Genomic DNA, 27,867 nt, shown 5'->3' with positions numbered 1-27,867 from the left:
GTTGGCTGATCAGTAGCTCAGTGGGAATAAGGTCAATGGAGCAGGAGCTGGGTCTCATGGACAAGGTGAGCTCTGAGAGGGCAGGAGGGGAGATGGGAGAGAAACTAGAGAACGATGTGGGTTCAGGGCTCGGGATAGGATGAAATTTAGAGACAGTTTGGTCCGGTGGGCTCGTGGAAGGGAGGGAAGCAGCAGAGGCAGCTGATCGGATTTACTCAATCTCAATCACAAAGAAGCTCCACAAGCTCTTCACACTTCTTGTTGGAGGTGAGGATGGAAGAGACAGGGGAGAGCGAGAGTACTTCAAAAGGAACAAATTTGTATCAGAGATATTTAAAAGTTTCAACACACTGCGCATTTAACAAAAATCTAATTTATTTGACTTTTAGCTACAATATTAGCCCCTGTAAATGGGCTGGAGTTTGTTATCAGCAGAAAGAGACCCAAATGAACATTGTTCAGTCCTGAATGTGAGTTAACAGCAAAATCCATTCACTGTGGTTACTTGTGGCCTCGTTGATGCTGCTGCAGGTTGGATGACTGAGCGAATCCCTTCCCACACTTGGAGCAGGTGAATGGTCTCTCCCCAGTGTGAATCCGCTGGTGCCTCCGCAGGTCATATGATCGAGTGAATCTCTTCCCACACTGAGCGCAGGCAAATGGCCTCTCCCCAGTGTGAATTCGCTGGTGCTTCTGCAGGTTGGATGACTGAGTGAATCCCTTCCCACACTCTGAGCAGGTGAACGGTCTCTCATCAGTGTGAACTCACTGGTGCCTCTGCAGGTCGGATGAGTGAGTGAATCCCTTCCCACACTTGATGCAGGCAAATGGCCTCTCCACTGTATGAATTCGCTGATGTACGGTGAGCTGAGATGATCGTCTGAACCCAGTCCCGCAGTGAGAGCACCTAAACGGTCTCTCGTCAGTGTGGACACGTTGATGGTACATCAGATTCCTAGAACATTTATAGCAATTCCCGCAGTCTGGACATTGAAACGGTCTCTCATCAGTGTGAACTTGCTGGTGTGCGGACAGAATGGATGAGTGAGTGAATCCCTTCCCACACTTGGAGCAGGTGAACGGCCTCTCCCCAGTGTGAACTTGCTGGTGACTCAGCAGGGAGGATGAATCACTGAATCCCTTCCCGCACTTGGAGCAGGTGAATGGTCTCTCCCCAGTGTGAACTCGCTGGTGCTTCTGCAGGTTGGATGACAGAGTGAATCCCTTCCCACACTCTGAACAGGTGAACGGCCTCTCCCCAGTGTGAACGCGCTGGTGACTCAGCCAGTGGGATGACCGAGTGAATCCCTTCCCACACTTGGAGCAAGTGAATGGTCTCTCCCCAGTGTGAACACGCTCGTGTCTTAGCAGGTGGGATGACCGATTGAATCCCTTCCCACACTTGGAGCAGGTGAATAGCCTCTCCCCACTGTGAACTCGCTGGTGTCTCAGCAGGTTGGATGTATCACTGAATCCCTTCCCACACATGGAGCAGATGAATGGTCTCTGCCCAGTGTGAATTCGCTGGTGTGTGGACAGTGAGGATGACTGAGTGAATCTCTTCCCACACTTGGAGCAGGTGAATGGTCTCTCCCCAGTGTGACTGCGTCGATGAATTTCCAGCTTGGATGGGGAAGTGAATCCTTTCCCACAGTCTGCACATTTCCATGGTTCCTCCTCCGTGTGACTGCATTTGTGGCTTGTGAGGCCTGATGATTGACTGAATCCTCGTCCACACACACAACACGTGTATGGTTTCTCCCCACTGTGAATGATGCTTTTTCCTTCCATGTTCAAAATCCAACGATATTCAGGATATGATAAATTGAGGACTCTGTCAGATTCTGATCTGATGTTTGGTTTGAGTTTCCGGACCTTCAAGACTCCCCTTCGAACACCCTGTGACACGGATTGAAAACAGAAAATAGGGATGAGTGAGAACCCATAAAAACACAAAGGCAGGTTGTGAAATTGAGCTGAATGAATCTGGTCATTTGTGGAGCCAACACTGGGAAAAAGTGACCATGAAAACTGCTGGATTGTCATAAAAACCCAACTGGCCTCTTTGGGAGGAGAGAGAAAGAGGTGAAGAGGGATTGTGTATCTCTACAAGACATAATAGAGAGGAGTTGGCAAAGCAAATTCGATCTTGAGCTTCATAAACAGTAATATTGATTCAGAAACAGGGAAGCCAGGCCTCCGGTGACACAGTGATTAGCACTGCTGCCTCACAGTGCCAGGGACCCGGGTACAATTCCGGCCTTGGCAATTGTGTGTGTGGAGCTTGCACTTTCTCCCAGTGTCTGCGTGGGTTTCCACGCGGTGCTCAGGTTTCCTCCCACAGTCTGAAGAATGGCAAGTTAGGTGGATTGGCTTTGATAAATACCGGTTAGTGTCCAGGAATGTGCAGGTTAGGTGGGGCTATGGGTTTACAGGGACAGGGTGGGGGTGTGGGCCTAGGCAGGGTGACCTTTCAGAGAGTCGCAGACTTGATGGGCCAAATGGCCTCCTTCTGCACTGTCGGAACTCTATGGTTCTAATTCTATTCTATGAATCTTTATAAAGCTCTGGTCACCACTCTTCAGGAAGAATGTGAACATTCTTGGAGAAGGTGCAGAGGAGATTTACCAGAATGGTTCCAGCAAAGGAGGTTATGGGGAGATTTGATTCAGGTACACAAGATTATGCCAGATTTCCATTGGGTGGACAAAAAAACTCTGTTTCCATTCACTGGTCGTACAAGCAGTCTGGACACAGATTTAAAGGTTTGGGTAAAACCTGGATTGAACTATCAAAGATCCTGAGGGGTCTTGACAACGTGGATGTGGAGAGGATGTTTCCTCTTGTGGGAGAATTTGGAACAAGGGGGTCACTGTTGCAAAGTGAGGGGTCACCCATTTCAGATGGAGATGAGGATTTTTATTCTCTTGAGGGTAGTAGGACAGGGTGTGGCACAGTGGTTAGCACTGCTTCCTCACAGCACCAGGGACCCAGGCTATGACTCATCTTTCATTCCCTCACCTACAGTATAAATATCGCCCACTTTCTCTGTCTTTTAAATGTGAGCTCCTTTCTCTCCCCACTGATGCTGCCAGACCTGCTGAGATTTTCCAGCATTTTCTCTTTTGGTCCCGGGTTCAATTCCGACCCTGGGTGATTGTGGAGTTTACATGTTCTCCCTGTATCTGTGTGGGTTTCCTCCGGGTGATCCGATTTCCTCCCACAATTCAAAGGTCTGCAGGTTCGGTGGATTGGCCATGCTTAAATGGCCCTTAGTCTCCAACAATGTGCAAGTTGGGTGGGATTATGAGGGTGGAGTGGGGAGCTCTTTCGGAGGGTCGATGCGGACTCGATGGGCTGAATGGGGTCAATCTGCACTGTAGAGATTCTATGACTTTGGAACACTCATCTTTAAAAGGCAGTGGAAGCAGTGTCCTTGGATATTTTTAAGGCAGAGCTGGATAGATTCTTGAAGAGCAAGGAGGTGAAAGGTTATCGGCCGATGGAGCAGCACGGTGGCGCAGTGGTTAGCACTGCTGCCTCATGGCGCCGAGGACCCGGGTCCGATCCCAGCCCCGAGTCACTGTCCAGGTAGAGTTTGCACATTCTCTCCATGTCTGCGTGGGTCTCACCCTCACAACCCAAAGATGTGCCGGGTAGGTAAATTAGCCACAATAAATTGCCTTTTAATTGGGAAAAAGAAAAGAATTGGGTACTCTAAATTTAAGGGAACAAAATTGGAAAATAAAAGAATTAGGTACTCAAAATTCTTTTTTAAAATTAGATCAGCTGCAAACTTATTGAATACCGGAGCAGACCTGAGGAGACGACTCCCAGTTTGTGTGTAAGGAGCAGTCTCGAGGGGGCGCATAATTTTTTCAGTGACTCAAAAATCTTTTTTACTGTCCTAATGAATATACAGAGACGCAGGCATGAATCTCACCAAGACAGACGGTAACATTTGAATTGAGTGAAAGTTTACTGATGACCATGAAACCATTGTCGATTGTTGGTTCACTCATGTCCTTCAGTGAAAGAAATCTCTGTCTGGCCTACATGTTTCTCCAGATCCACAGTCAGCTGGCTGACTCTTAAAATGCTCTCTGAGATACACTCGGTTCAATGGCAATTAGGGATGGTCAGTGAATGCTGGCCCAGCCAGCGACACCCACATCCCGTGAATGAACAGAAAAGAAAATCTGCCATCCTTACCTGGTCTGGCCGACATGATTCCGAACCACAGCAATGTGGTTGACTCTTTAAATGTCCTCCAAGATGGCCGAGCAAGCCACTCGGTTTGAGGGAAATTAGGGATGGGCAATAAATGTTGGCCCAGCCAGTGACTCCCACAAATGATTAAAATAAAATCCCGGAGACTCCAGTCAGTCAATCCGGGAGAGTTGGCATCCGGTCCAGGCTCGCAGCGCATGCGCCCTGCGGCTCCTTGTCCTCTGTAAAGATGGCGGCCGGTAACCCGGGCCTGTCACCGCTCAGCTCTCACTCTGTTCGGTGCTGTCTAAGACCGGACCATTAACATTTTCCTCGGGAGTTGAAGCCTCCACGGGGTATTTATGAAGCCTCCCGGCTCACTCCGCAGCTTCTATCGCTCCCCGGCCACCCACCGGCTCCATTCCTGAAAGTTGCTCGATTGTTTCTTTCCCGCTCCTCGCACCATCAGCGACAACCTGAACTGCGTATTCACCGGTCACAGCCCGAACGGTCACAATGCCGAGGGAGTGATTGGCGGCAGTACCGGACCAATAGGAATTGTGAGGGCGGGCCTGGAGGACCGGACGGGAGCAGCTGGTCCTCCAACCAATGGTAGTGAGTGAGGGGCGGGGCTGGACTGTGAGTGAAGCATGTGCAGTGCGGGTGATGGGCAGACGGGTCCACAATGGATAAAGGGGGGGATGGTGGGGCGGAGGATCCGGTGGGTGGACGGAGAGTTTCCGGAAACCCCGGGAATAAACTGAGCGCATCCCCCCTCCCCCCGTTTACACTGAGCGGGGCCGCAGCTTCCAGATCAATGAAGAGCCGCTTTGTATCAGGTTGGCCATTGGTTCCAGAGGTCTCCAGCGTCACTTCTTTATCAGTGAATCATTGAATGGTTACAATGCAGATTGAGGCCATTCAGCCCGTCCTGTTTGTGCTGGCTCTCTCTGCAAGAGCAAATCAGCTCCTCCCACTTCCATGTCCTTTCACTAACGAGACCAGCAGCAAATATTCCCCATCCCCAGTTCCCTGTGGAGAAGATGATGTTTGACCTTCTTGAACCGCTACAGTCTGTGTGGTGAAGGTGCTCCCACAATGCTGGAATTACAGGTTATTCACCTTATTGGTTAGGAATCGAACGGAGTGATCAGGGATCATCCAATTAGTAGGGTCCAAACTGAAGGACCACCCAAAAGAGCACGAAAACCCCCCCAAGAATAAGAAGAAGAATTCGCCACATGTTCGTCCTCTCTTGGACCTGGTACCCCGGTCTGGCCATCTCCAATTGCAGCAACACCAGAAGCAAGCCCAAGTTTAATGCTCGCTACCAAACAGATGAGCCCAGCTGAGCAGCAGTTACTCCTTCGGACTCAATAGATCCAGAATCGAACAGCGGCTACTGTTTCTCTGACCTAAACCGGGTGTCCGAAGTTAAGTACAGATTGTCATAGTCGATAGGTGTAGTTAACCAGTAGTGTTTATGTTGCATGACTAATTGTGTGTAAATAAAATAGCCTTGACCTTGAACTAACGAACTGGTGTTTGGCTCTTTGATCGATAGCCGGTTGAACCTTGTGGTGTTATCATTTGATACCTGGCGACGCGAAGCATTAGAATATGGATAACATTGAAAGAAGTTCAAACTCACTGATTGCCATAATTGGAACTGAGCCACAGAAAGGACAGAGTAAAAGAGCAAAAGAAGAAAAGGCAACAATTTGATTGGTCGATTGGCCTCCTTCTGCACTGAAGGAATTCTATGGTTCTGAGACTCCATTTGTCAACAAAATATTCATCAATAATTTGGTTTTCTGCAATTTTGATTTGTGGGCTCAGATTGAATCAAGGCATCAGAAACAGGAACAGGAGTCGGTTATTCAGTCCATGTTCTAAACATGCAGGATATTTTGAAGCAAAGAGATTTTCTGAAGCATCAACACCAGGATGTGTAAAGAAATGGGACAGGAGCCTGGGTCTTTGCTGCATCATCAACAGGTCAAGAGTCAAGGATTGCTTCCCGAGATTGGAAGGTAACTCACGTAGTTCCCGCATTCCAAATCAGAGACAGGGAACGACAGGCCCCACAATCACAGGGAAGATGCTTGAGGATCCTCACAGATTCATTTTCTGATCACTGGGGTAGAGAAGGAACCATTAGATATTCTCAAATGGCTTGTGAAAAACAAGGTCACGTCTTAATAATAACAATAATCTGTATTGTCACAAGTAAGCTTACATTATCACTGCAATGAAGTTACTATGAAAAGCTCCCAGTTGCCACATTCCGGCGCCTGTTCGGGTACACAGAGCGATAATTCAGAATGTCCAAATTACCTAACAGCACGTCTTTCGGGACTTGTGGGAGGAAACCAACGCAGACACGGGGAGAACGTGTAGACTCCAACAGACAGTGACCCAAGCCAGGAATTAAACCTGGGACCCTGACCCTGGACATTGAATTCTCCCGAACAGGCGCCGGGATGTGGCGACTAGGGGCTTTTCACAGTAACTTTATTGCTGTGTTAATGTAAGCCTACTTGTGACAGAGGATTATTATTATAAATAAATCAAATCAAAACTGGCTCGTTGGTCCAGGGGTAAGATTCTCGCTTCAGGGGTTGTGCTCTATGAAAATGTGAGACGTCCCGTGTTCAAATCCCAGTTGAGACCTTTGATGTTGTTTCTTATTGGGGGCAGCATGGTAGCATAGTGGTTAGCACATTTGCTTCACAGTTCAAGTGTCCCATGTTCGATTCCCGGCTTGGGTCACTGTCTGTGCCGGGTCTGCCCGTTCTCCCAGTGTGTGCGTGGGTTTCCTCCGGGTGCTCCGGTTTCCTCCCACAGTCCAAAGATGTGCAGGTCAGGTGGACTGGCCATGCTAAATTGCGCTTAGTGTTGGGTTTGGTTACTGGGTTATAGGGACAGGGTGGAGGTGTGGGCTTGGGTAGGGTGCTCTTGCCAAGAGCCGGTGCAGACCCGATGGACCGAATGGCCTCCTTCTGCACTGTAAATTCTATGATAATCTATGAAACCTGGGTGAGGGTCACATTCAGGAGAAGTTATTAAAATGGAACCACATACAGATAAACTATATCAGGATTTACTGATATTTCCATTTGAATCACTGCTCCTGGCACCTGACACCTCTTAATCCATCACATCAACACTTGGACTAACTGACTGCGCTGAGGTCTGCCTTGGATTAAAAACTCGAGGACTACTTGTCATCACAGAATCCTAGACATTTACAGCACAGAGGAGGCCATTCAGCCCATTGTGGCTGTGTTGGCTGAAAATTCCTTGTGTCGGCTGAAAATTCCTTGTCCAGTCTAATCCCACTTTCCACCTCTTGGTCTGTAGCCTGCAGATCACACAAATTCCATATTGGGGTGTCTTTAATACGATGAGGTTTTCTGTCTCTACCTCCCTTTGAGACAGAGTTCCAGATCCCCACCACCCTGAGTGAAGAAAATCCTCAATTTCCCTCTAATCCTTCCAAGAGATACTTAAATCTCTTCCCCCAGGTTACTGACCTGTCTGTTAATGAAATAGGTCCTTCTGCCGTCTGATCCACTATATCTGGGGCCCTCATAATGTTACACACCTCAATTAAATGTCCACTCAGCCTCCTCTGTTCCACAGAAAACAATCGATCCAATCGTTCCCCTTGTTAAAATTCCCTAATCCTGGAAACATCCAGAAAAACCTCTTCCGTACTCTCTCCAGGAAGAATGTGATTGTACTGGAATGTGGTGACCAGAACTGTACTCAGTGCTCTAGCTGTGATCTAACTCATGTTTTTTAGTTCTAGAATACCCATTCTCTAACCTTCAATGTGATGGAAACTGACAGCTGCAACCTGTCAGCATTTGAAAGATATTTACAAATGATTCGAGAGTTTCTTACAGTTGGGATCTTTCTCTGTTCTGTCCATTCAAGGTGTTTGATAACAGACTTTCTCCTGTGAATATCCAGCTGGAGTTTTGGGCCTTGATGTGTTTCCTTGTTCATCTTGTTGCCTCTAAACATTCAATCTTGTGGTTTCAGACACCAGAGAATCAAACTCCCTGCAACAGATTGTCTTTTACTGACTTTCTCAACAGCTCTGCAATAATACAGGCCTAGTCATTCCTTACATAGTTCTGGTCCTCAGTGAAATACTTAAATGATGAGCTTTAGATGTTCTTCATATATTCCACAGGAAACTAAGGCCCTGTCTCTACCTCCCTTTCAGACAGAGTTCCCCCTGCCCGCCAGGGAATAAGGGAGTGAATCTGAACCGTGTCCCCGGGAAAGGAGCACCTTCGGGACCAGCCATCTGCCTTTCCCTCGGGGACCGGAACCGATGGGGACCTCGCCGCAAACCACCCATCAAGGTAGCCCCCAAAGCTGGCCTACCTTTCAAATCGGCCCATGGGGAGGTATATGAAGCCCATCTCCACTCATTAACGCCAATCGCAGCCAGAAATCAGAGTGGGAAATCATTAATCAGTGGCTCTGTGCGGGAAATCATTAACTGCTGGCTCTGTGTGGGAAATCATTAAACCAGTGGTTCTGTGTGGGAAATCATTAACCAGTGGCTCTGTGTGCGGGAAATCATTAAACCAGTGGCTCTGTGTGGGAAATCATTAAACCAGTGGCTCTGTGTGCGGCAAATCATTAACCTGTGGCTCTATGGCCGGCAAATCATTAACCAGTGTCTCTGTGTGCAGCAAATCATTAACCAGTGGTTCGGTGTGCGGGAAATCATTAACCAGTGGCGTGTGTGCGGCAAATCATTAACCAGCGGTTCTGTGTGCAGCAAATCATTAACCAGGGCTCTGTGTGCAGCAAATCAGTAACCAGTGGTTCTGTGTGCAGGAAATCATTAACCAGTGGCTCTGTGTGCGGGAAATCATTAACCAGTGGCTGTGTGTGCAACAAATCATTAACCAGTGGCTCTGTGTGCGGGAAATCATTAACCAGTGGCTCTGTGTGCGGCAAATCATTAACCAGTGGTTCTGTGTGCGGGAAATCATTAACCAGTGGGTCTGTGCGCGGCAAATCATTAACCAGTGGTTCTGTGTGCGGGAAATCATTAACCAGTGGCTCTGTGCAGCAAATCATTAACCAGTGGCTCTTTGTGCGGGAAATCATTAACCAGTGGCTCTGTTTGCAGCAAATCATTAACCAGTGGTTCTGTGTGCAGGAAATCATTAACCAGTGGCTCTGTGTGCAGGAAATCATTAACCAGTTGCTGTGTGCGCAGGAAATCATTAACCTGTGGCTCTGTGTGCGGGAAATCATTAACCAGTGGTTCTGTGCGGAAATCATTAACCAGTGGCTCTGTGTGTGGCAAATCATTAACCAGTGGTTGTGTGTGCAGGAAATCATTAACCAGTGGCTCTGTGTGCGGGAAATCATTAACCAGTGGCTGTGTGCGGGAAATCATTAACCAGTGGTTCTGTGCGGGAAATCATTAACCAGTGGCTCTTTGCGGAAAATCATTAACCAGTGGCTCTGTGTGCAGGAAATCATTAACCAGTGGCTCTGTGTGCTAGAAATCATTAACCAGTGGCTCTGTGCGGCAAATCACTAACCAGTGGCTCTGTGTGCGGCAAATCATTAACCAGTGGCTGTGTGTGGGAAATCATTAACCAGTGGCTGTGTGTGGGAAATCATTTACCAGTGGCTCTGTGTGCGGGAAATAATTAACCAGTGGTTCTGTGTGGTAAATCATTAACCAGTGGTTCTGTGTGCAGGAAATCATTAACCAGGGGCTGTGTGTGCGGGAAATCATTAACCAGTGGTTCTGTGTGTGGGAAACCATTAACCAGTGGCTCTGTGTGCGGCAAATCATTAAACAGTGGCTGTGTGTGCGGGAAATCATTAACCAGTGGCTGTGTGTGGGAAATCATTAACCAGTGGCTCTGTGTGCGGGAAATCATTAACCAGTGGTTGTGTGGGAAATCATTAACCAGTGGCTCTGTGTGCGGAAAATCATTAACCAGTGACTCTGTGTGCGCGAAATCATTAACCAGTGGCTGTGTGTGGGAAATCATTAACCAGTGGCTCTGTGTGCGGGAAATCATTAACCAGTGGTTCTGTGCGGGAAATCATTAACCAGTGGCTGTGTGTGCAGCAAATCATTAACCAGTGGCTCTGTGTGCGGGAAATCATTAACCAGTGGCTGTGTGTGGGAAATCATTCACCAGTGGCTCTGTGTGGGAAGTCATTAACCAGTGGCTGTGTGTGTGGGAAATCATTAACCAGTGGCTGTGTGTGTGGGAAATCATTAACCAGTGGCTGTGTGTGCGGGAAATCATTAACCAGTGAACCAAGTTAATTTTCAGAGAACCACTTTCTCTTGGAATTATTTTTCCATGGAAGTGGCTGATCAACCATGATCATATTGTAGAGCAGAGCACACTCAATGGGCTGAATGGCCTGCTTCTTTCCTATGTACCTGTCCTGGGAGTGTTGGGGACAGTGTAGAGGGGGCTTTTCTTTGTATCTAACCCCGTGCTGTACCTGTCCTGGGAGTGTTTGATGGGGACAGTGTAGAGGGAGCTTTACTCTGTATCTAACCCTGTGCTGTACATGTCCTGGGAGTGTTTGATGGGGACAGTGTAGAGGGAGCTTTACTCTGTATCTCGCCCCGTGCTGTACCTGTCCTGGGGGTGTTTGATGGGGACAGTGTAGAGGGAGCTTTACTCTGTATGTAACCCCGTGCTGTACCTGTCCTGGGAGTGTTTGATGGGGACAGTGTAGAGGGAGCATTACTCTGTATCTAACTCCGTGCTGTACCTGTCCTGGGAGTGTTTGATGGGGACAGTGTGGAGGGAGGGAGCTTGACTCTGTATCTCACCCCGTGCTGTACCTGACCTGGGAGTGTTTGATGGGGACAGTGTAGAGGGAGCTTTTCTCTGTATCTAACCCCGTGCTGTACCTGTCCTGGGATTGTTTGATGGGGACAGTGTGGAGGGAGGGAGCTTTACTCTGTATCTAACCCCATGCTGTACCTCTCCTGGGAGTGTTTGTTGGGGACAGTGTAGAGGGAGCTTTACTCTCTATCTAACCCCGTGCTGTACCTGTCCTGGGAGTGTTTGATGGGGACAGTGTGGAGGGAGGGAGCTTTACTCTGTATCTAACCCCGCGCTGTACCTGTCCTGGGAGTGTTTGTTGGGGACAGTGTAGAGGGAGCTTTTCTCTGTATCTAACCCCGTGCTGTACCTGTCCTGGGAGTGTTTGATGGGGACAGTGTAGAAGGATGGAGCTTTACTCCCTGTCTAGCACGTTGCTCTGTGTAGATCAATGTGGGTCACACTCCAGCTTTTCACACTTTGAACCGGTGTTTTCTCTTTCTGCACCTGTGTTATCCATGTCAAATGTTTAAATATTGAGGAGGAACAATGTTTATGTTGAAACCCGATCGAGCCCCTCGTCCGGAACCTGAGCCACAGGCTACAGCTGGTGTGTAACCTGTAACCAGATCCCAGCAGCATTAAAACAAGCTGACAACCGACAGTAGCTCCTTGTATAGCGAAAGCTGCTCCCGGACTGTCAGCAGAAACAGGACCGAAGAAGACCCTCAAGCTCTTCGCCATAAATATGAAGCTAATGAGGTAATCACGATTTTCAGTCAAATATATTTAACCCCTCCCATCTCTCTCTGTACCCCGAAGCCCGACCTTGCATAGAAATTTGGGAAGGACACAAAGGCGTTTGTGGGAGCGAGGTGAAGCAACAAGAGGGGATGATGGGGGGGGGGGGGGGTTGTGGAGAGGATTTGAGAGGGATGGTGGACAAGGCTGCGTCATGGGGACGGCTGCGGGGGTGGGGGGGGCGGATTCAGGAGAGGATCCATTCCAGAGGAGTGGGGTCCTAGAGGCCTCGGGGAACATAGAACATTACAGCGCAGTACAGGCCCTTCGGCCCTCGATGTTGCGCCGACCTGTGGAACCACTCTAAAGCCCATCTACACTATTCCCTTATCGTCCATATGTCTATCCAATGACCATTTGAATGCCCTTAGTGTTGGCGAGTCCACTACTGTTACAGGCAGGGCATTCCACTATTCTCATTCCTTACTATTCTCTGAGTAAAGAACCTACCTCTGACATCTGTCTTATATCTATCTCCCCTCAATTTAAAGCTATGTCCCCTCGTGCTAGACATCACCATCCGAGGAAAAAGCCTCTCACTGTCCACCCGATGCAATCCTCTGATCATCTTGTATGCCTCAATTAAGTCACATCTTAACCTTCTTCTCTCTAACAAAAACAGCCTCAAATCCCTCAGCCTTTCCTCATAAGATCTTCCCTCCATACCAGGCAACATTCTGTTAAATCTCCTCTGCACCCTTTCCAATGCTTCCACATCCTTCCTATAATGCGGCGACCAGAATTGCACGCAATACTCCAAATGCGGCCGCACCAGAGTGTTGTACAGCTGCAACATGATCTCATGGCTCCGAAACTCAATCCATCAACCAATAAAAGCTAACACACCGTATGCCTTCTTAACAACCCTCTCAACCTCGGTGGCAACTTTCAGGGATCTATGTACATGGACACCGAGATCTCTCTGCTCATCCACACTGCCAAGAATCTTACCATTAGCCCAGTACTCTGTCTTCCTGTTATTCCTTCCAAAATGAATCACCTCACACTTTTCTGCATTAAACTCCATTTGCCACCTCTCAGCCCAGCGCTGCAGCTTATCTATGTCCCTCTGTAACTTGTAACATCCTTCCGCACTGTCCACAACTCCACCGACTTTAGTGTCATCTGCAAATTTACTCACCCATCCTTCTACGAGGGGAGGTTACTGAGATCCCCCCGCCCCCCAGCATGATGGGGTCTGGGGGAAAAGAGTCGAACCGCAGAATCCCTACAGTGCAGAGAGAGGCCATTCAGCCTATTGGTTCTGCACCGACCCTGTGAAAGAGAACCCAAATCTAGGCCGACTCCCACCCACCTGCACATCTTTGGAGAGGAGGGGGTGGGGGAGGGGAAGAGAACCTGGAATGAAGAGACTGTAGAATAAGTGGTCCAAAGGAGAGGTGTTGGTGGTGTTCGGGATACCGGGGATCCTGTGTGTGAGAGGGCTCCTGTGAGTGTCTGGGAAAGGGGTTCCTGTGTCCGCAGGCGTGTGTGTCTGGGGGAGGTGGGGCATCCTGTATCTGGGTGTGGGGGGGTCCTGTGTGTGGAGGCAGGGAGGGGGGGGAAAAGAGATGTCCTGTGGGCGTGTGTCTGGGGGAGGTATCCTGTGTGTGTGTGGGGGGGGGGGGGGTCTTGTGTGTGGATGTGTGTCTGGGGGAGGTGTCCTGTGTGTGGGTGTGTGTCTGCGGGCAATGTCCTGTGTGTGGGTGTGTGTCTGGAGGAGGTGGCCTGTGTGTGGGTGCATGTCTGGGGAGGTGTCCTGTGTGTGTGGGGGGGGGGGTCCTGTGTGTGGGTGCGTGTATGGGAGAGGTGTCCTGTGTGTGGGTGTGTGTCTGGGAGGTGTCCTGTGTGTGGGGGAGATGTCCAGTGTGTGGGTGGGTGTCTCGGGGAGGTGTCCTGTGTGTGGGTGTGTGTCTGGGGGCAATGGCCTGTGTGGGGTGTGTGTCTGGGGAGGTGTCCTGTGTGTGGGGGAGGTGTCCTGTGTGTGGGGGAGGTGTCCTGTGTGGGGTGTGTGTCTGGGGGCAATGTCCTGTGTGGGGTGTGTGTCTGGGGGAGGTGTCCTGTGTGGTGGGGAGGTGTCCTGTGTGTGGGTGTGTGTCTGGAGGAGGTGTCCTGTGCGTGGGTGTGTGTCTGGGGGGAGGAGGTGTCTGGGGAGGTGTCTTGTGTGTGTCTCTGGGCAATGTCCTGTGTGTGGGGTGTGTGTCTGGGGCAGGTGTCCCGTGTGGGTGTGCGTCTGGGGGTGGGGGGGGGGGTGTCTGGGGGCGGTGTCCTGTGTGTGGGGGTGGTGTCCTGTGTGTGGGGGTGTGTCTGGCGGGTCCAGCTCCCCTCACTGACCCCCTGTTTTATTTGCTTTACAGGCCGTGGGGCAGGACGTTGTTGCTGGCAGTGAGGCCTCCACTCCTCCCCCTGCTCCTCCTCCTGGGCACGGGGCTCGGCTGCCCCTCCGACTGCCTCTGCTGGAGCCCCAACCGGACGGTGAGCTGCTCGTCCCGGGGGCTGGAGTCGCTGCCGCGGGGGATCCCGGCTGGCACGCGGGCGCTGGACCTAAGTGACAACCGGCTGGAGCGGCTGGACTGGGGCGCGGGACGGGGCCTGAGCCGCTGGCTGGAGGAGCTGGAATTGGGCCACAACCGGCTGCGGGAGCTGGAGGCCGGCGCCCTGGGCGGCCTGGAGCGTCTGCAGCACCTGGGCCTCGGCCACAACCTCCTGCGCTACCTGCAGCCCGGAGCCCTCCGCGGCCTGGCCGCCCTGCGCAGCCTGGAGCTGGCCGGCAACCCGCTGCTGCTGCTCGGCGACCACACCTTCCGCGGCTTGGCCGCCCTGCGCACCCTCAGCCTGGGCTCCCCTGAGCTGGCCTGGGCCGGCCCGCGGGCCTGGGCCGGCCTCAGCGGCCTCAACCAACTCACCGTCCGCGGTGCCGCGCTGACCTGGCCACCCAGTGCTGCCCTCTCCCCCCTCCTCAACCTGACCGCCCTCCGCCTGCTGGCCTTCCCCAAGGCCGCCGCCCTGCCCGGCCGCCCCTTCCAGGACCTCTCCCGCCTCCGCCTGCTGGAAATCGACTCCTGGGCCTCACTGGCCCAACTCGGCCCCGATTGCCTCCTGGGCCTCAATTTGGTCTGGCTCTCGGTCACCAGTTGCAACCTCAGCGCCATCCCCTATGCCAGCCTGAGGACTCAGGCCTACCTGCGCTTCCTCAACCTCTCCCACAATCCCATCGGTGCCATCCGCGGAGCGCTGCTGCAGCATGTGACCCGCCTGGAGGAGCTGTGATTGGTGGGCGGCCGTCTGCGCGTCATCCATGACGCTGCCTTCCGCGGCCTCGTCTACGTCCGGATGCTGGACGTCACGGCCAATCAGTTGGCCAGCTTGCCGGCTGCTGCCTTCCGCTCGCTGGCCTCCCTCCAGAGCCTGGGCCTCGGCCTCAACCCGCTGGCCTGCGACTGCCGCCTGCTCTGGATCGTCCGCCGGTGCCACCGCCTCCGCTTCCTGGGCCCCCAGCTGCCCACCTGCACCTCCCCGCCGTCCCTCCACGGCCGCCGCCTGCCCGAGGCCGCCGGCTCCCTCCCTGCCAGCACCTTCAGCTGCCGCCGGCCCCGCATCCACGACAAGAGGCCACAGCGGCTGCAGGCCCAAGAGGGCCAGACAGTCACCCTCCGCTGCTCGGCCGACGGCCAGCCGCCGCCCCTCATCCTGTGGCTCAACCCACGGCGCCAGCGGCTGGGCCACCCCGAGGCGGGGATGAGCCTCCCCGGGGCGGGGAAGAGCCTTCCCGGGGGCCTGGGCCTAGTATCCGAGGATCTGGGCCTGAACCCCGAGGACCGCGGCCTCCTCCCTGGACGTCCGGACCCCAGCCTGCCCCCCGCGCCCCCACTCCTCTCCGGCCCCGCTGTGGGCCGCAGCCGCCTCCTGCCGAACGGCAGCCTGCAGATCACCTCGGTCCGCCGCATGGACTCCGGCACCTATCGCTGTGTGGCCCGCAACGCCGGCGGCAACGACACGGCCTCGGCCTCGCTACAGGTGCGGCCGCTCTCGCTACAGGAGCTGGGACTGGCTGGGCGCTCCGACTCCCGGGCCAAGGCCGGCCTACGGCCCGGATATCCCTTCGACACCCACACGCTGCTGGTGGCCACCACTATGGGCTTCGCCTCCTTCTTCACCGTGGTGTCGCTCTGCTTCACTTTACTCTTCATCTGGAGCCGGGCCAGCGGGCCCATCAAACACAACAACATCCATGTTGACTTCGTGCCACACGCGGGCGGGGGTGGCAGAGGTGGCGACGGGGACGACGCCAAATTCAACATGAAGGTGGTCTGAGGGCTGACGTCACTGTCCGAGACGTCACTGCGACCCCATCTATGCCTCAATTGCTAAAGGACAAGTGTCCCATATGCCTTTTTCACCATCCTATTAACCTGTCCTTCCACCTTCAGAGATCTCAGAACAAACACACCACGGTCCCTTTGTTCCTCAGACGCCCCAGTGTCATGCCGTTCATTGAATGCTTCGTTGTCAAATTACGCCTTCCAAAGTGTGTCACCTCACATTTTTCAGGGTTAAATTCCATCTGCCACGTTTCTGCCCATTTGACCATCCTGTCTATATCTTCCTGTAACCAAAGACACTCAACCTCACTGTTAACCACCAGGCCAAGCTGTGTGACAGCCACAAAGGTAATGATTCTACCCCACACATCGTCATCTATGCCGTTTATATAAATGACAAATAAGAGGGGACCCAGCGCAGATCCCTGTGGTACGCCACTGGATGACGAATGTGATATAAAATAGTTACTTTAGAGATACTAGTTAATGTAATGTAGAAATAAGCCACTTTTTTCTGCCAGATAGAGACAAAGGGATTTGAGACCGCATGGAAAAAGCAGGAAGAGGTGTGTCTATGAGAGTGATGCTGCATTGGTAGGGGCCAGAGAAAGGGATTGGAAGTGAGCCAATCAGAATAGATCAAACAGGTCAGGAGGGACATAGGCTGACCTATGGGCGTCGAGTATGTGAAACTTGATACCATTTGAATTGATTTTGCAGAGATCCCTTTGTCTCTTTGTTCAGTCGCTTTCTGGAGTGTAGGAGACTGGATGTCTCTTATGTTTCTGTAAGATGAATTAAGCTTGCAAGCTAAATAAATAACTTCTTTTTACGTGCGAATCCATCTCAACTTTTATTGAGGCCAGACTGACAGAGAAAGAAATTTGGGAATCAACATTTGGTGCCGAAAACCGGGATTTCTCAGGGCGATCCTGATCCAACTGCGAAATCAGAATTAGATTGATTATGAACAGGAGGATGGGGAACAAAGGGCCCTCAATGTAGAACTGGAAAACGACCGCGCATTGATTGTTCCCCTCTTCTTATCGTCTGATTAGTCTGGTCACTCGCGGTTGGCACAGAAAGACCGCCTCGACGAAATCACAGGTCAGTCTGGGGATTAGCATTTTAATTGATGGGATTTCATAGAGTTAATTCGGCTGGGGTAGGCTGTATTGTTGATGTAACATTTAAAATATAAATGGTTCAACTTCATTTGTGAGTTAATTCGGCTGGGGTAGGCTGTATTGTTGATGTAACATTTAAAATATAAATGGTTCAACTTTATTTGTGAGTTAATTCGGTTGGGTTACGTTATGAGAGGTAGATGTAACATTTGAAATTGAAAATGGTTCACCTCTATATGTCTGTGTGTTAAAAATATAGTTGATTAAGCTAAAATTTTCTCTTTGGACTGTAGTGGCGAAAAAACGCAGTTCCGAGGACTAGTTGAGATTATGGGAAATTCCTTGGATAGCACAAATGATCCAGGCATGCCACTGCAAATATTATGTGATAAGTATCCGGACAAAGCGAAGGATTTTAGAAAATTGTCAGCACAGTTAAGAACTAAAATGGGAGATGAATGGCCACTAGGGGGAACCAAAGACCTAGAAATGGTTAAGAAAATCCAGGGACAAATATGGAGAAAAAATCAAGGTATGAAAACTAAAGAATTAATTGGATTATGGAGGCAATATTGTCAAGAGGAAAAAGATAAGATTATGTTGTCCAGCTGGCAGGATAATGCCCTTAAAATGGGGATTTCAATTAGTGAACAGGGTAACCTAAAAACATTACAGATCTTGAAAAAGGAATGTGCATTTAAAAAAAGAGCAAATAGAGACAGGAAGGACCCGGGTCACACAAGAGACGAACTACGTAGTTCAATGGCTGGCCTTGAATTGACAGAAGAAGAAAAATTCAATGATTTGGAAAAGTCAGTAAAAGTTCCGTCTGCACCCATAGTATGGTCTGCGCTCGTTCCAGAACCACCACAGTACAATAATATATACCCAGCCATTGCTCCCCAGATTTCAAATATGCCAGAAACTCAAGCCCTTTTGGGTGATAGTGTGGGTCCTGATTTACCAACTTCACAACCGAAAGGGCAAAAGGAACTCTGTCCCACAAGCCCAGTTAGCTCTAGGACAAGATCTCGGACAGTGAGAGAGGGGCTTGACGCTCACCAGAAACAATTAAGCATATCACCTAAGTCTCCCCAAACTAAGGAGAAATCACAAGATTTGGGAACAAAGAAAGCTGAAACAACTTCGTTTGAAGAGAAAGAACTCCCCCTAGTGACAGGGAGAGACGTTGAAGTCTCGGAACAACCAGGGGAAATAGCTAGAGTGCCACCTGGTGACATTCGGAGACAGTTACCGATTAGGAAGATGCGAAACCCCGACCCAGGGACTGCGGGAGCGAACCCCACGATAGACGTTTACTTCCCATGGAACTCCAGTGAGATGATGGCTATTATGGCTACAATCCCAGATAGAAAAAAATCTCCTGCTGCCTTTGTGGATTCCTTGAGAACTACCATCTCAATTTATCAAGCTGATTCAAGGGACCTCTGGGCCCTCGTCCAGCAGATTTTAACCCCAGCAGAGTACCGCAATTATCTTAACCACCTGAATTATGCTAGTCATGCCGCACTCCAGCAGGCCTATGCGTTAGACGACGATAGAAGGACACAGATCTTGAATGCGTTGAATAGCACATTTCAAAGGCCCATAAATCTTTCTGTTATCTTAGACCTAAAACCTAAGAAGACTGAAGAGCCAGAGGAATTTCTGGAGCGTTTTAATGAAATCTACCGGGGGCAGTCAGGCGATTTGCTGTATCAAAATGGTCAGAATTCCCCTCAATACTGTGCTATGTTAATGCATTGCCTACCACCTTCTGTGGTTACTGCTGTGAAATGTAATAACATGAATTGGACAGAGAACGACCCTTCCCAGATGGCAAGGGCAAACAGATTTTACTGGAAGGAGGGTGTAGGCCAAGAAGGAGGCTCAGTTACAAAGGTTAAGACTGAGTATGTAATGAAAAAGGATGATCTGCGACCCCAACAAGCGGCAGAAATGGTAGTTTACCAGCAGGAGCCCCAATATAGTGACTTTGGGTGGGTGGATCAGCGAAGAGGAGGATACCAAACCCACCCAAAGGGACCCTCACCCAATTTTTATGGCCCACCGAACGAATCAACAGCTCTACAACCGCAGCCCCCTCTGAGGGGCCATTGGTCTACTGAAAGAAGAGGACAGGGCAGAAATAGAGGGAGCAATGCATGTTTTAATTGCGGCCGTGTAGATCACTGGCAACAGGAATGCCCCTTTAAAAGACAGACAGTAGAAGGAGGTTATTCGACCCAAAGGAGAGGGTACCCACCAAGGGGAGGACAGATGAGATACACTGACTTCTCCCAGGAAAACCCTTTCCCAACACAGGATTGACTAGCTAATTTAGCCATAAGGACTCTCCAATCGGACAGGGAACCTATTATCTCTCTGCAGATAGGAGATCAACATCACTCATTTGTAATCGACACAGGGGCAGCTATGTCTTCTGTGCAATCAACACTTAAATTACCAATATCCGACCACACGCAGCAATTGTCAGGGTTCCAAGGACAGGTGTGTGAGTATCCTATTTCTGAACCTGCGACAGTCACTTACGAGAATACGTCTGCAGAGCATCAGTTTGTAGTGACTACTGGATTGGACTGTAACTTGTTGGCCCGAGATTTACTGTGTATCTTCCAGCTACAGCTAGAATGCGGAGATGAGGGGGTAACGGTTACATCATGGAGGATGAGACAACAGTGCTATATTTCTATCACCCCCAGTGGTGGACGTTAGACGTTGAACAGTCACTGCATCACGTTACCCTGGCCTATGACAGAACTGGACGAAACAGGGAGTTGGAGGACAAATACCGGCCATTACTTGAGACCGAATGGCCAGTCAAGGTTACAGCCACAGTCACGGGAAAAGAAGGTACAGCCGATTTTGTTACAATATCACCACATTTATGGCCACAGTCAGCTTCGGTAAGCCCTCATATTACACGTCAGGTCCATGACCAGTACCATGCCAGGGATATGGGGCGAATGGTCAGGAGGGCAGTGGATCATTCAGATCCAACAGACTACGCACTTGAAAATGGACAGCAGTATACCTGGACCCGACTGCCACAGGGGTTCGTCAATTCACCTACACTCTGCAGATGTCTGCAGACCCAACTCCAGGCCTTGACATTGGAGCATGGTTCCACTCTAGTGCAGTATGTAGATGACATATTGGTGGCAAGTCCTGACGAGCCCAGTAATAGGGATGATGTGATCCAATTATTGAACCACCTATCCTCGTTGGGTTATGTTGTTTCACAAGCAAAGGTCTTGGTGGCTCAGAGAAAAGTTAAGTTCTTAGGAGTTTTACTTACAGCCACAGAAAGAAGTCTCGAACCCAGTAGGATTGAACCAATATGCCAATTCCCCGCCCCTACAATAGCCAAGGAGGTTCGTCATTGGCTGGGTATGGTGAATTATTGTCGGCAGTGGATACTAAACATCGCTGTCTATACAAAGCTGCTGACGCCTTACACGAGTAAAGAGGGAAACTTTATTCTCACCACCGAGGCACTCGAGGCCTTCCGTTGCCTGAAGCAGGCTTTGCTACAAGCACCGGCCCTTGGTAGGCCCCTATACGACCGACCATTCCAGATATACTGTACTGTTCTGGAAGGATGTTCAACAGCGGTACTCACCCAGCAACATGGGGACAAGCACCGGCCCGTAGCATATTACTCTTCCAAACTCGACCCAGTGGCGTTGGGCCACCCTGTTTGCACCCAGATCTTGGAAGCGATATACAATAGTTTGCAGGCTGCTGCCAACATCACTCTCCAACAGGATATTACGGTGTATAGCTCCCACTCGGTAATCGCACTATTGGGGCAACTGCAGACTCAGCATCTTACCGCAGCTCGTCAGAATAGGTATGAGATATACCTTTTGAACAATCCACGTCTGACATTTAAATATTGTACCACTATCAATCCAGCCTGTTTTCTTAGCGGTCCCCCTGTCCATGAGGACGCACCTGGCCACGACTGTTTAGCCTTGATTCAGGAAACTACAACAATAAGGGACGATCTGAGTGATATTCCGTTAGAACAACCTGACATGATTATGTATGTTGATGGCAGTGCATTAGTAAGCCCCACTGGCCGGAGACTGTCCGGTTATGCAATCATAGATCAGGATGGTCTGATTTTAGAAGCGGCAGCTTTCCAGACCCCTTACTCAGCACAACAAGCCGAACTTTTTGCCCTCACCCATGCATGTATACTTGGGGGAGATCGCCGGGTAAATATCTACACTGACTCCCGATATGCTTTCGGGGTAGTTCATGACTTCGGACAACTCTGGAAGAATAGGGGATTCCTTACCTCGGCAGGCACAGAAATATCCAACCGGGGTTTAGTTAATGACCTACTGCAGGCCCTCCTTCTGCCAGCGCAGATTTCCGTTATTAAATGCGCTGCCCACACGAATGGTACAACCCCAGTTGACGTTGGTAATGAACGAGCAGATCGTGCAGCGCGAACAGCCGCACAAATTCAGCAAGTGATGGTGCCTAAAATGTTAAGTCAGACTAAACGATCTACTATAAATATGTCTGCTTCTGACAGGTCAATGCCAACCATCCAAGACGTCATAAGGTTACAGGAGGACGCTCCTGAGAGTGATAAACAAATGTGGAAACGGTTAGGTTGTACATATGATTCTGTTTCCTCTTTATAGACCACGCCTGCACATCAGACTTGTATGTCTGATGTGCTGGCTTTATGGGTCATTGAATGTGTACACTTTGCAACTCATTGTGGGGCTCGAGGGACTAGTGATTTGATGCTGGACACTTGGTGGCACCCTAAAATGCAGGGGTTGGCCCAAAGTATCAGTAATCGGTGTTTGATTTGTCAGCAATATAACACCGGAAAAGGTATCCCTTGTGGGAAGGGGCAAACCCCGTTGCCCAGTGGTCCCTTTGAGACGCTCCAAATGGATTACATTGAGTTGGAAAGGTGTCAATGTTATAAATATGTTTTGGTCATTGTGGATGTGTTCAGCAGATGGGTCGAGGCGTATCCGACTATCGATAATAAAGCTGCTACTGTGGTTAAAGTCTTGATGAGGGAAATCATTCCCCGGTACGGTATACCAGCTCAGTTAAGTTCTGATAATGGGCCTCACTTTATTGGACAAATTAACAAGGAGTTTTGCTCCCAGTTGGGCATACGCCAGCAGTTACACTGTGCTTACAGACTGCAGGCGGCCGGGTTGGTTGAGAGACACAATCAGACCCTCAAAACTAAATTGGCTAAATTAAGAGCAGACACGGGACTGACATGGCTTAAGTTGCTCCCCGTTGCCCTCTTCCAGCTGCGGGTTACACCTGCGGGACCAGCCCGGCTCTCTCCCGCCGAGATTCTTTATGGCAGGCCTCTTAGAACTCCTTGGAGCCTGCAGGTTCCCAGACGGGTTCAGTTTCATCAGATGACTGAAGAAATGACCACCTATGTTCTAGCCCTTACGCAAGTGCTCAAGGAACTCCATGGCCAAGTCCGCGCGGCTCACCAGCCATTGCCCCCAGTACCTAGCTCACTTTCAGTCCAGCCCGGTAGTTATGTCATGGTCAAAAATTGGACTAGGAAGGGGTCGGAGCCGCGATGGGACGGGCCCTTCCAAGTTCTCCTTACCACCCCCACAGCAGTTAAAGTGGAGGGGCGAAGTGCTTGGGTCCACCTACATCACTGTAAATTAAGTCCATCTCCACTACTGTAAAAGGTCGGATACTAACCTGCCTCCCTTCTCCAGTGCTATTTTACAGGTGTGGAGCATGATGGAGTGGCTACGCATCGTCTGTCTGATATTTGGCCTCACTTCGCTTGGCGTGTTATTGGCGATGGACATGGAAAAGGGGAATATTATGTATCTGTGTAGCCCCAACCAATCTACAAGGATACATCACCTATGCAAAGGTGATGTTCTTCGCTGCCCCCATATACGAGGACATGGTATCGACTCATGGAAGGTCATCAAAGTTAAGGAGAATGCAGGAGTCATGAAGCAGTTGCACCGGTCCCGGCGATGGGAAGGGAACATTATATGGACATTGCCTTGTTTTTGGAATACATGTAAATTTGATTTTGGATGTGTTAAGAGTGGTACAATAAAGGTAAAATCAAGCTGTCAGAAGAGTGTAGGAAGAGGCTATGAGAAAGAGAAAGGGACTAGAGAGAGGACGGGGCGTATGAGAAGGGAAGTACAGCTAGAACGTAGGTTACCGGGAGATACACTTAAGTTAATTAAAGGCCAAACTGAGGAAAACCCGGGTAGTATGAATCTCTTCTACCAGATTTACCACCGTCTGTATGGCCAGGGACGGGTTGTCTGCTACCCAAACCCCGCAGCGGTGTCTAGGTTATTTTCTGTTTCACCACTTTGGGGCACTCCCCAAACGGTGGTTCATTGTCAGCATTCCGAACCACTGCCCGATCAGGTCACTCTTCCTTACGATCCGGGTTCAGCACCACCGGCTATTTGCCTTCCCCTTCCTCGGGATAATTCCCATTCACAGTACGATAGGCTGCGACGGTGGAGGGCGTACATACCTAGCCACTTCACTCCCAATAGGGATTCCCGGTCGTACGAATTGCTTCAGCAGTGAAGGATATGGCTGTTTGCTGGTAGAGGTGGACACAAATATAACATGTCTGGTTCCCACCTGTACGGACAGGAGGTGCCATATCACCCAGGCGTCTGGCCAATGCGTTTGTTACAACACCACTTGCGTTCCATTGAACGCCGGCCTCCAGCTCCTCTGTGGCTGGGCGAATGTCTCTCATATCACTGTTGGGACTAGGGCTTTCCGCATTGCTGGGCGGCCCGAATGGGCATTTCAAAGTTGGATAAACTGGGCTACTGGGAGGTCCTTACGCAACCGATATGCTGATTGTGATGCTAGCCTCCACACGGAACAAGGATACTACTTTTTATTTAATGGTACAGCGACCAACGTTTTGTCACCCCCATTTCCCCGCCGAATTGCTATAGGGACTCTAGTCCCTACTACAGTCCCCTGCCCTTCGGCGTGGAACCTGCATAATCAGTTAGCACGCCGGGCAGTCTCTGCTGAATTTTGCGAGAACTGGAAAAAACCTCAGGTTCTTGCACCCAACCGGGGCCACTCAGCCGGGTGGGGCATTCTGAGCGTATTGACACTGGGAGGTGTGGGGGGTTCCTTGGCTGTCAGTGATCGGAATTATTTTATTTGCGGCCTTACCATCTTGGGAAATGAAACCTTTGGAGCCCTCGGAGCAATAACTAAGGAGTTGTCTCAGCTACGGTTGTTTGCAATGCAGAACCGGTATGCTCTTGACTATCTTCTGGCCCGTGAGGGTGGGGTATGCGCCATAGTACAGGGCAAGTGTATCATGGGAGTTCAGGACTTGACCGCTAACATCACTAAATTTATGGATCGCATACGGGATCACTTGGACGGGATGCAGGATCCTGGCTCTTGGGGTAACTGGGGATTTGGAGGATGGAAGGACTGGTTGATAAATATGGCCATGTATCTAGTGGTAGCTATCGGCTGCACCTTTGTGGGCCTGGCCATCCTTAAATGTGTGATGGGTAGAATGCGGGGTGCACTGGATCAGATCACCGCCCCAATCACCGAAAAAAAAAATTTAACTGTTAAAATCCATGAGGGTGAGGCAGATGAAGGGGGGCTAAGACAGGAATTGGAAATGCAGCGACGGATCTTTTTAGATGAGGAACCGTAGCTATGGATTGGATAGTTCGGTTATCATGGAATGATAAAAGGAGGGAATGACGAATGTGATATAAAATAGTTACTTTAGAGATACTAGTTAATGTAATGTAGAAATAAGCCACTTTTATTCTGGCAGATAGAGACAAAGGGATTTGAGACCGCATGGAAAAAGCAGGAAGAGGTGTGTCTATGAGAGTGATGCTGCATTGATTGGGGCCAGAGAAAGGGATTGGAAGTGAGCCAATCAGAATAGATCAAACAGGTCAGGAGGGACATAGGCTGACCTATGGGCGTCGAGTATGTGAAACTTGATACCATTTGAATTGATTTTGCAGAGATCCCTTTGTCTCTTTGTTCAGTCGCTTTCTGGAGTGTAGGAGACTGGATGTCTCTTATGTTTCTGTAAGATGAATTAAGCTTGCAAGCTAAATAAATAACTTCTTTTTACGTGCGAATCCATCTCAACTTTTATTGAGGCCAGACTGACAGAGAAAGAAATTTGGGAATCAACATGGACACCGGCTTCCAGACACTAAAGCAGCCATCTGTCATCTTCCTCTGTCTCCTACAGCCAAGCCAATTTTGAATCCACCTTATCATGTTACTCTGTATCACATGTGTATTTGTCTTCTTTATAAAGTCTCCCATGTGGGATCTTGGCAAAGGCTTTGCTGAAATCTATGTAAACTACATCACTACCACCATCGACATACCTGGTGTCAATCAATCAATCAAAATTTGTTAGGCATGACCTCCCGCTGACAAAGCCATGCTGACTATTCCTGATCAAACCTTGCCTCTCCAAGTGGAGATAGATTCTCTCCTTCTGAATTTTCTCCGATAGGTTCCCTACCACTGATGCGAGACTCACTGGTACTTAGTTCCCTGGCTTATCTCTACAACCTTTCTTAAATAGTGGGATCATATTAGCTGATCTGCAGTCCTCTAGCACCTATCTCATCGCCAAAGAGCAATGAAAAATTTGGGTCGGGGCCCCTGCAATCTCATCTCCCACAGCATCCTGGGACACAATTCATCCAGACCTGGAGATTTGTCCACTTTTAAGCTTGTCAACACTTCCAATGTCTTGTCACTCCCTCTGTCAATTCGCTCAAGAACCTCACAGTTTCTCTCCCAGAGTTCCATGTCTATCTCCTCATTCTCTTGGCTGGAGACGGATGTGAAATATTTATTCAACACTCAACCAATGTCCTCTAAAGTTTCTCTCCATTTAGATAATAAATTGCCTTTTTATTCCTCTGACCAAAATTGATAACCTCACACTTATGCATGTTAAATTCCATCTTATCAAATGTATTCTGGAAGTCCAAACACATCTACAGTACCCCCATTATCCGCCTGGCTTGTTACATCTTCCAAGAACTCCAACAAATGAGTCAAACACGATTTACCCTTTACAAAACCACACTACGAAGTCTTACAACACCAGGTTAAAGTCCAACAGGTTTGTTTCGATGTCACTAGCTTTCGGAGCGCTGCTCCTTCCTCAGGTGAATGAAGAGGTATGTTCCAGAAACATATATATATAGACAGATTCAAAGATGCCAGACAATGCTTGGAATGCGAGCATTAGCAGATGATTAAATCTTTACAGATCCAGAGATGGGGTAACCCCAGGTTAAAGAGGTGTGAATTGTGTCAAGCCAGGACAGTTGGTGGGGGATGAATGTAACGCGACATGAATCCCAGGTCACGGTTGAGGCTGCACTCATGTGTGCGGAACTTGGCTATAAGCTTCTGCTCGGCGATTCTGCGTTGTTGCGCGGCCTAAAGGCCGCCTTGGAGAACGCTTACCCGGAGATCAGAGGCTGAATGCCCTTGACTGCTGAAGTGTTCCCCCACTGGAAGGGAACATTCCTGCCTGGTGATTGTCGCGCGATGTCCGTTCATTACCACACTGAATCTGATGGATTGTGGTTTGGCTTTCCAAAAGTCCAATTACTCCTTCCTCAATAATGGATTCCAACAGTCTCCCAACAACAGGCTTAAACTAACTAGTTTCCTACTTTTTGAACAGGAGGGGTTACATTAGACTTTTCCACTAATGCAGTGACATTGTCACTGGGTCAGTGTCTCCCCCCCTGATCTCTATGAGGTTGTTTGCGGAGAGGAGTCGGAAGCGGCGGATAGTGAGAGTGGAGAATGTCCATTGGGGCTGGTTTAGCACACTGGGCTAAATCACTGGCTTTCAAAGCAGACCAAGGCAGGCCAGCAGCACGGTTCATTTCCTGTACCAGCCTCCCCGGACAGGTACCGGAATGTGGCGACCAGGGGCTTTTCACAGTAACTTCATTTGAAGCCTACTTGTGACAATAAGCGATTTTCATTCATTGTTTCACATTCAGCAGTCGGGCCGCACTGAGGATTTGTAAATCCCGCCTCCCGACACCTCACAATGTCAGGGCAATGATTGACGGCATCTCCAGACCAATAGGGTGAAGGGGGTGGATTCGAAAGGCCGGTCAGAATCAGCTGGTCCTCCAGCCAATCGGAGTGAACGAGGAGGCGGGACTAGGCCGAGTGAAGCATGCGCAGTGCGATTAATGGCGGCGTTCTTTCTCGGATCCATGATCCGTAAAGGTGGGAATGGCCGGACCGAGGGCGAGCTCAATTAGGCGCGTCGTTGGACACACTTCTTAAACATGTTATATAAACCGAAAATCCTGAAAAATAACCTACCGGTATCGGGGGGGACCTGAGCGGGGCCTGCAGCTTTCTCACAGACGAGACGAAATGGCAACCATCTCTCTCGCGCGTAGGGGCTGCGCATGCGCATTCGTCAACGTTCTTGGGGCACGAGCAGCAATACGCGCGCGCATCCAC

General features: G+C 49.9%; 1 protein-coding gene across 4 annotated transcripts; it reads right to left on the bottom strand.

The window, feature by feature from the left end:
• Positions 1–357: 357 nt before the first annotated feature.
• Positions 358–27,794, bottom strand: LOC140419407 (uncharacterized). Of its 4 annotated transcripts, none has more exons than XM_072503286.1 (3): positions 27,724–27,794; positions 5,861–6,346; positions 358–1,899 (listed from the first exon to the last, which is right to left on the bottom strand). In XM_072503286.1, the coding sequence occupies exons 2-3, from the start codon at positions 5,987–5,989 to the stop codon at positions 766–768; spliced, it is 1,263 nt and encodes a 420-aa protein (XP_072359387.1). In that variant the 5' UTR covers positions 5,990–6,346; positions 27,724–27,794; the 3' UTR covers positions 358–765. The 4 variants fall into 4 exon arrangements, with proteins under 4 accessions (XP_072359387.1, XP_072359390.1, XP_072359389.1 ...); XM_072503289.1 differs by having other exon boundaries at positions 6,252–6,346; positions 27,724–27,782; XM_072503288.1 differs by lacking the exon at positions 27,724–27,794 and having other exon boundaries at positions 6,252–6,363.
• Positions 27,795–27,867: the final 73 nt, after the last annotated feature.

This window comes from Scyliorhinus torazame, chromosome 5 (assembly GCF_047496885.1).
Source record: "Scyliorhinus torazame isolate Kashiwa2021f chromosome 5, sScyTor2.1, whole genome shotgun sequence".
Lineage (NCBI taxonomy): Eukaryota > Metazoa > Chordata > Chondrichthyes > Carcharhiniformes > Scyliorhinidae > Scyliorhinus > Scyliorhinus torazame.
This window is presented reverse-complemented; position numbering and strand designations above follow the sequence as displayed.

Bases quoted from the DNA above. Each gene is read 5' to 3' on its own strand.
- LOC140419407 (XM_072503286.1), bottom strand. From the start codon at position 5,989: ATGGAGTCTCAGAACCATAGAATTCCTTCAGTGCAGAAGGAGGCCAAT. The intron at 1,900-5,860 runs GTGAGTTTGAAC...TCCGTGTCACAG, and splicing joins AGTTCCAATTATGGCAATCA to GGTGTTCGAAGGGGAGTCTT.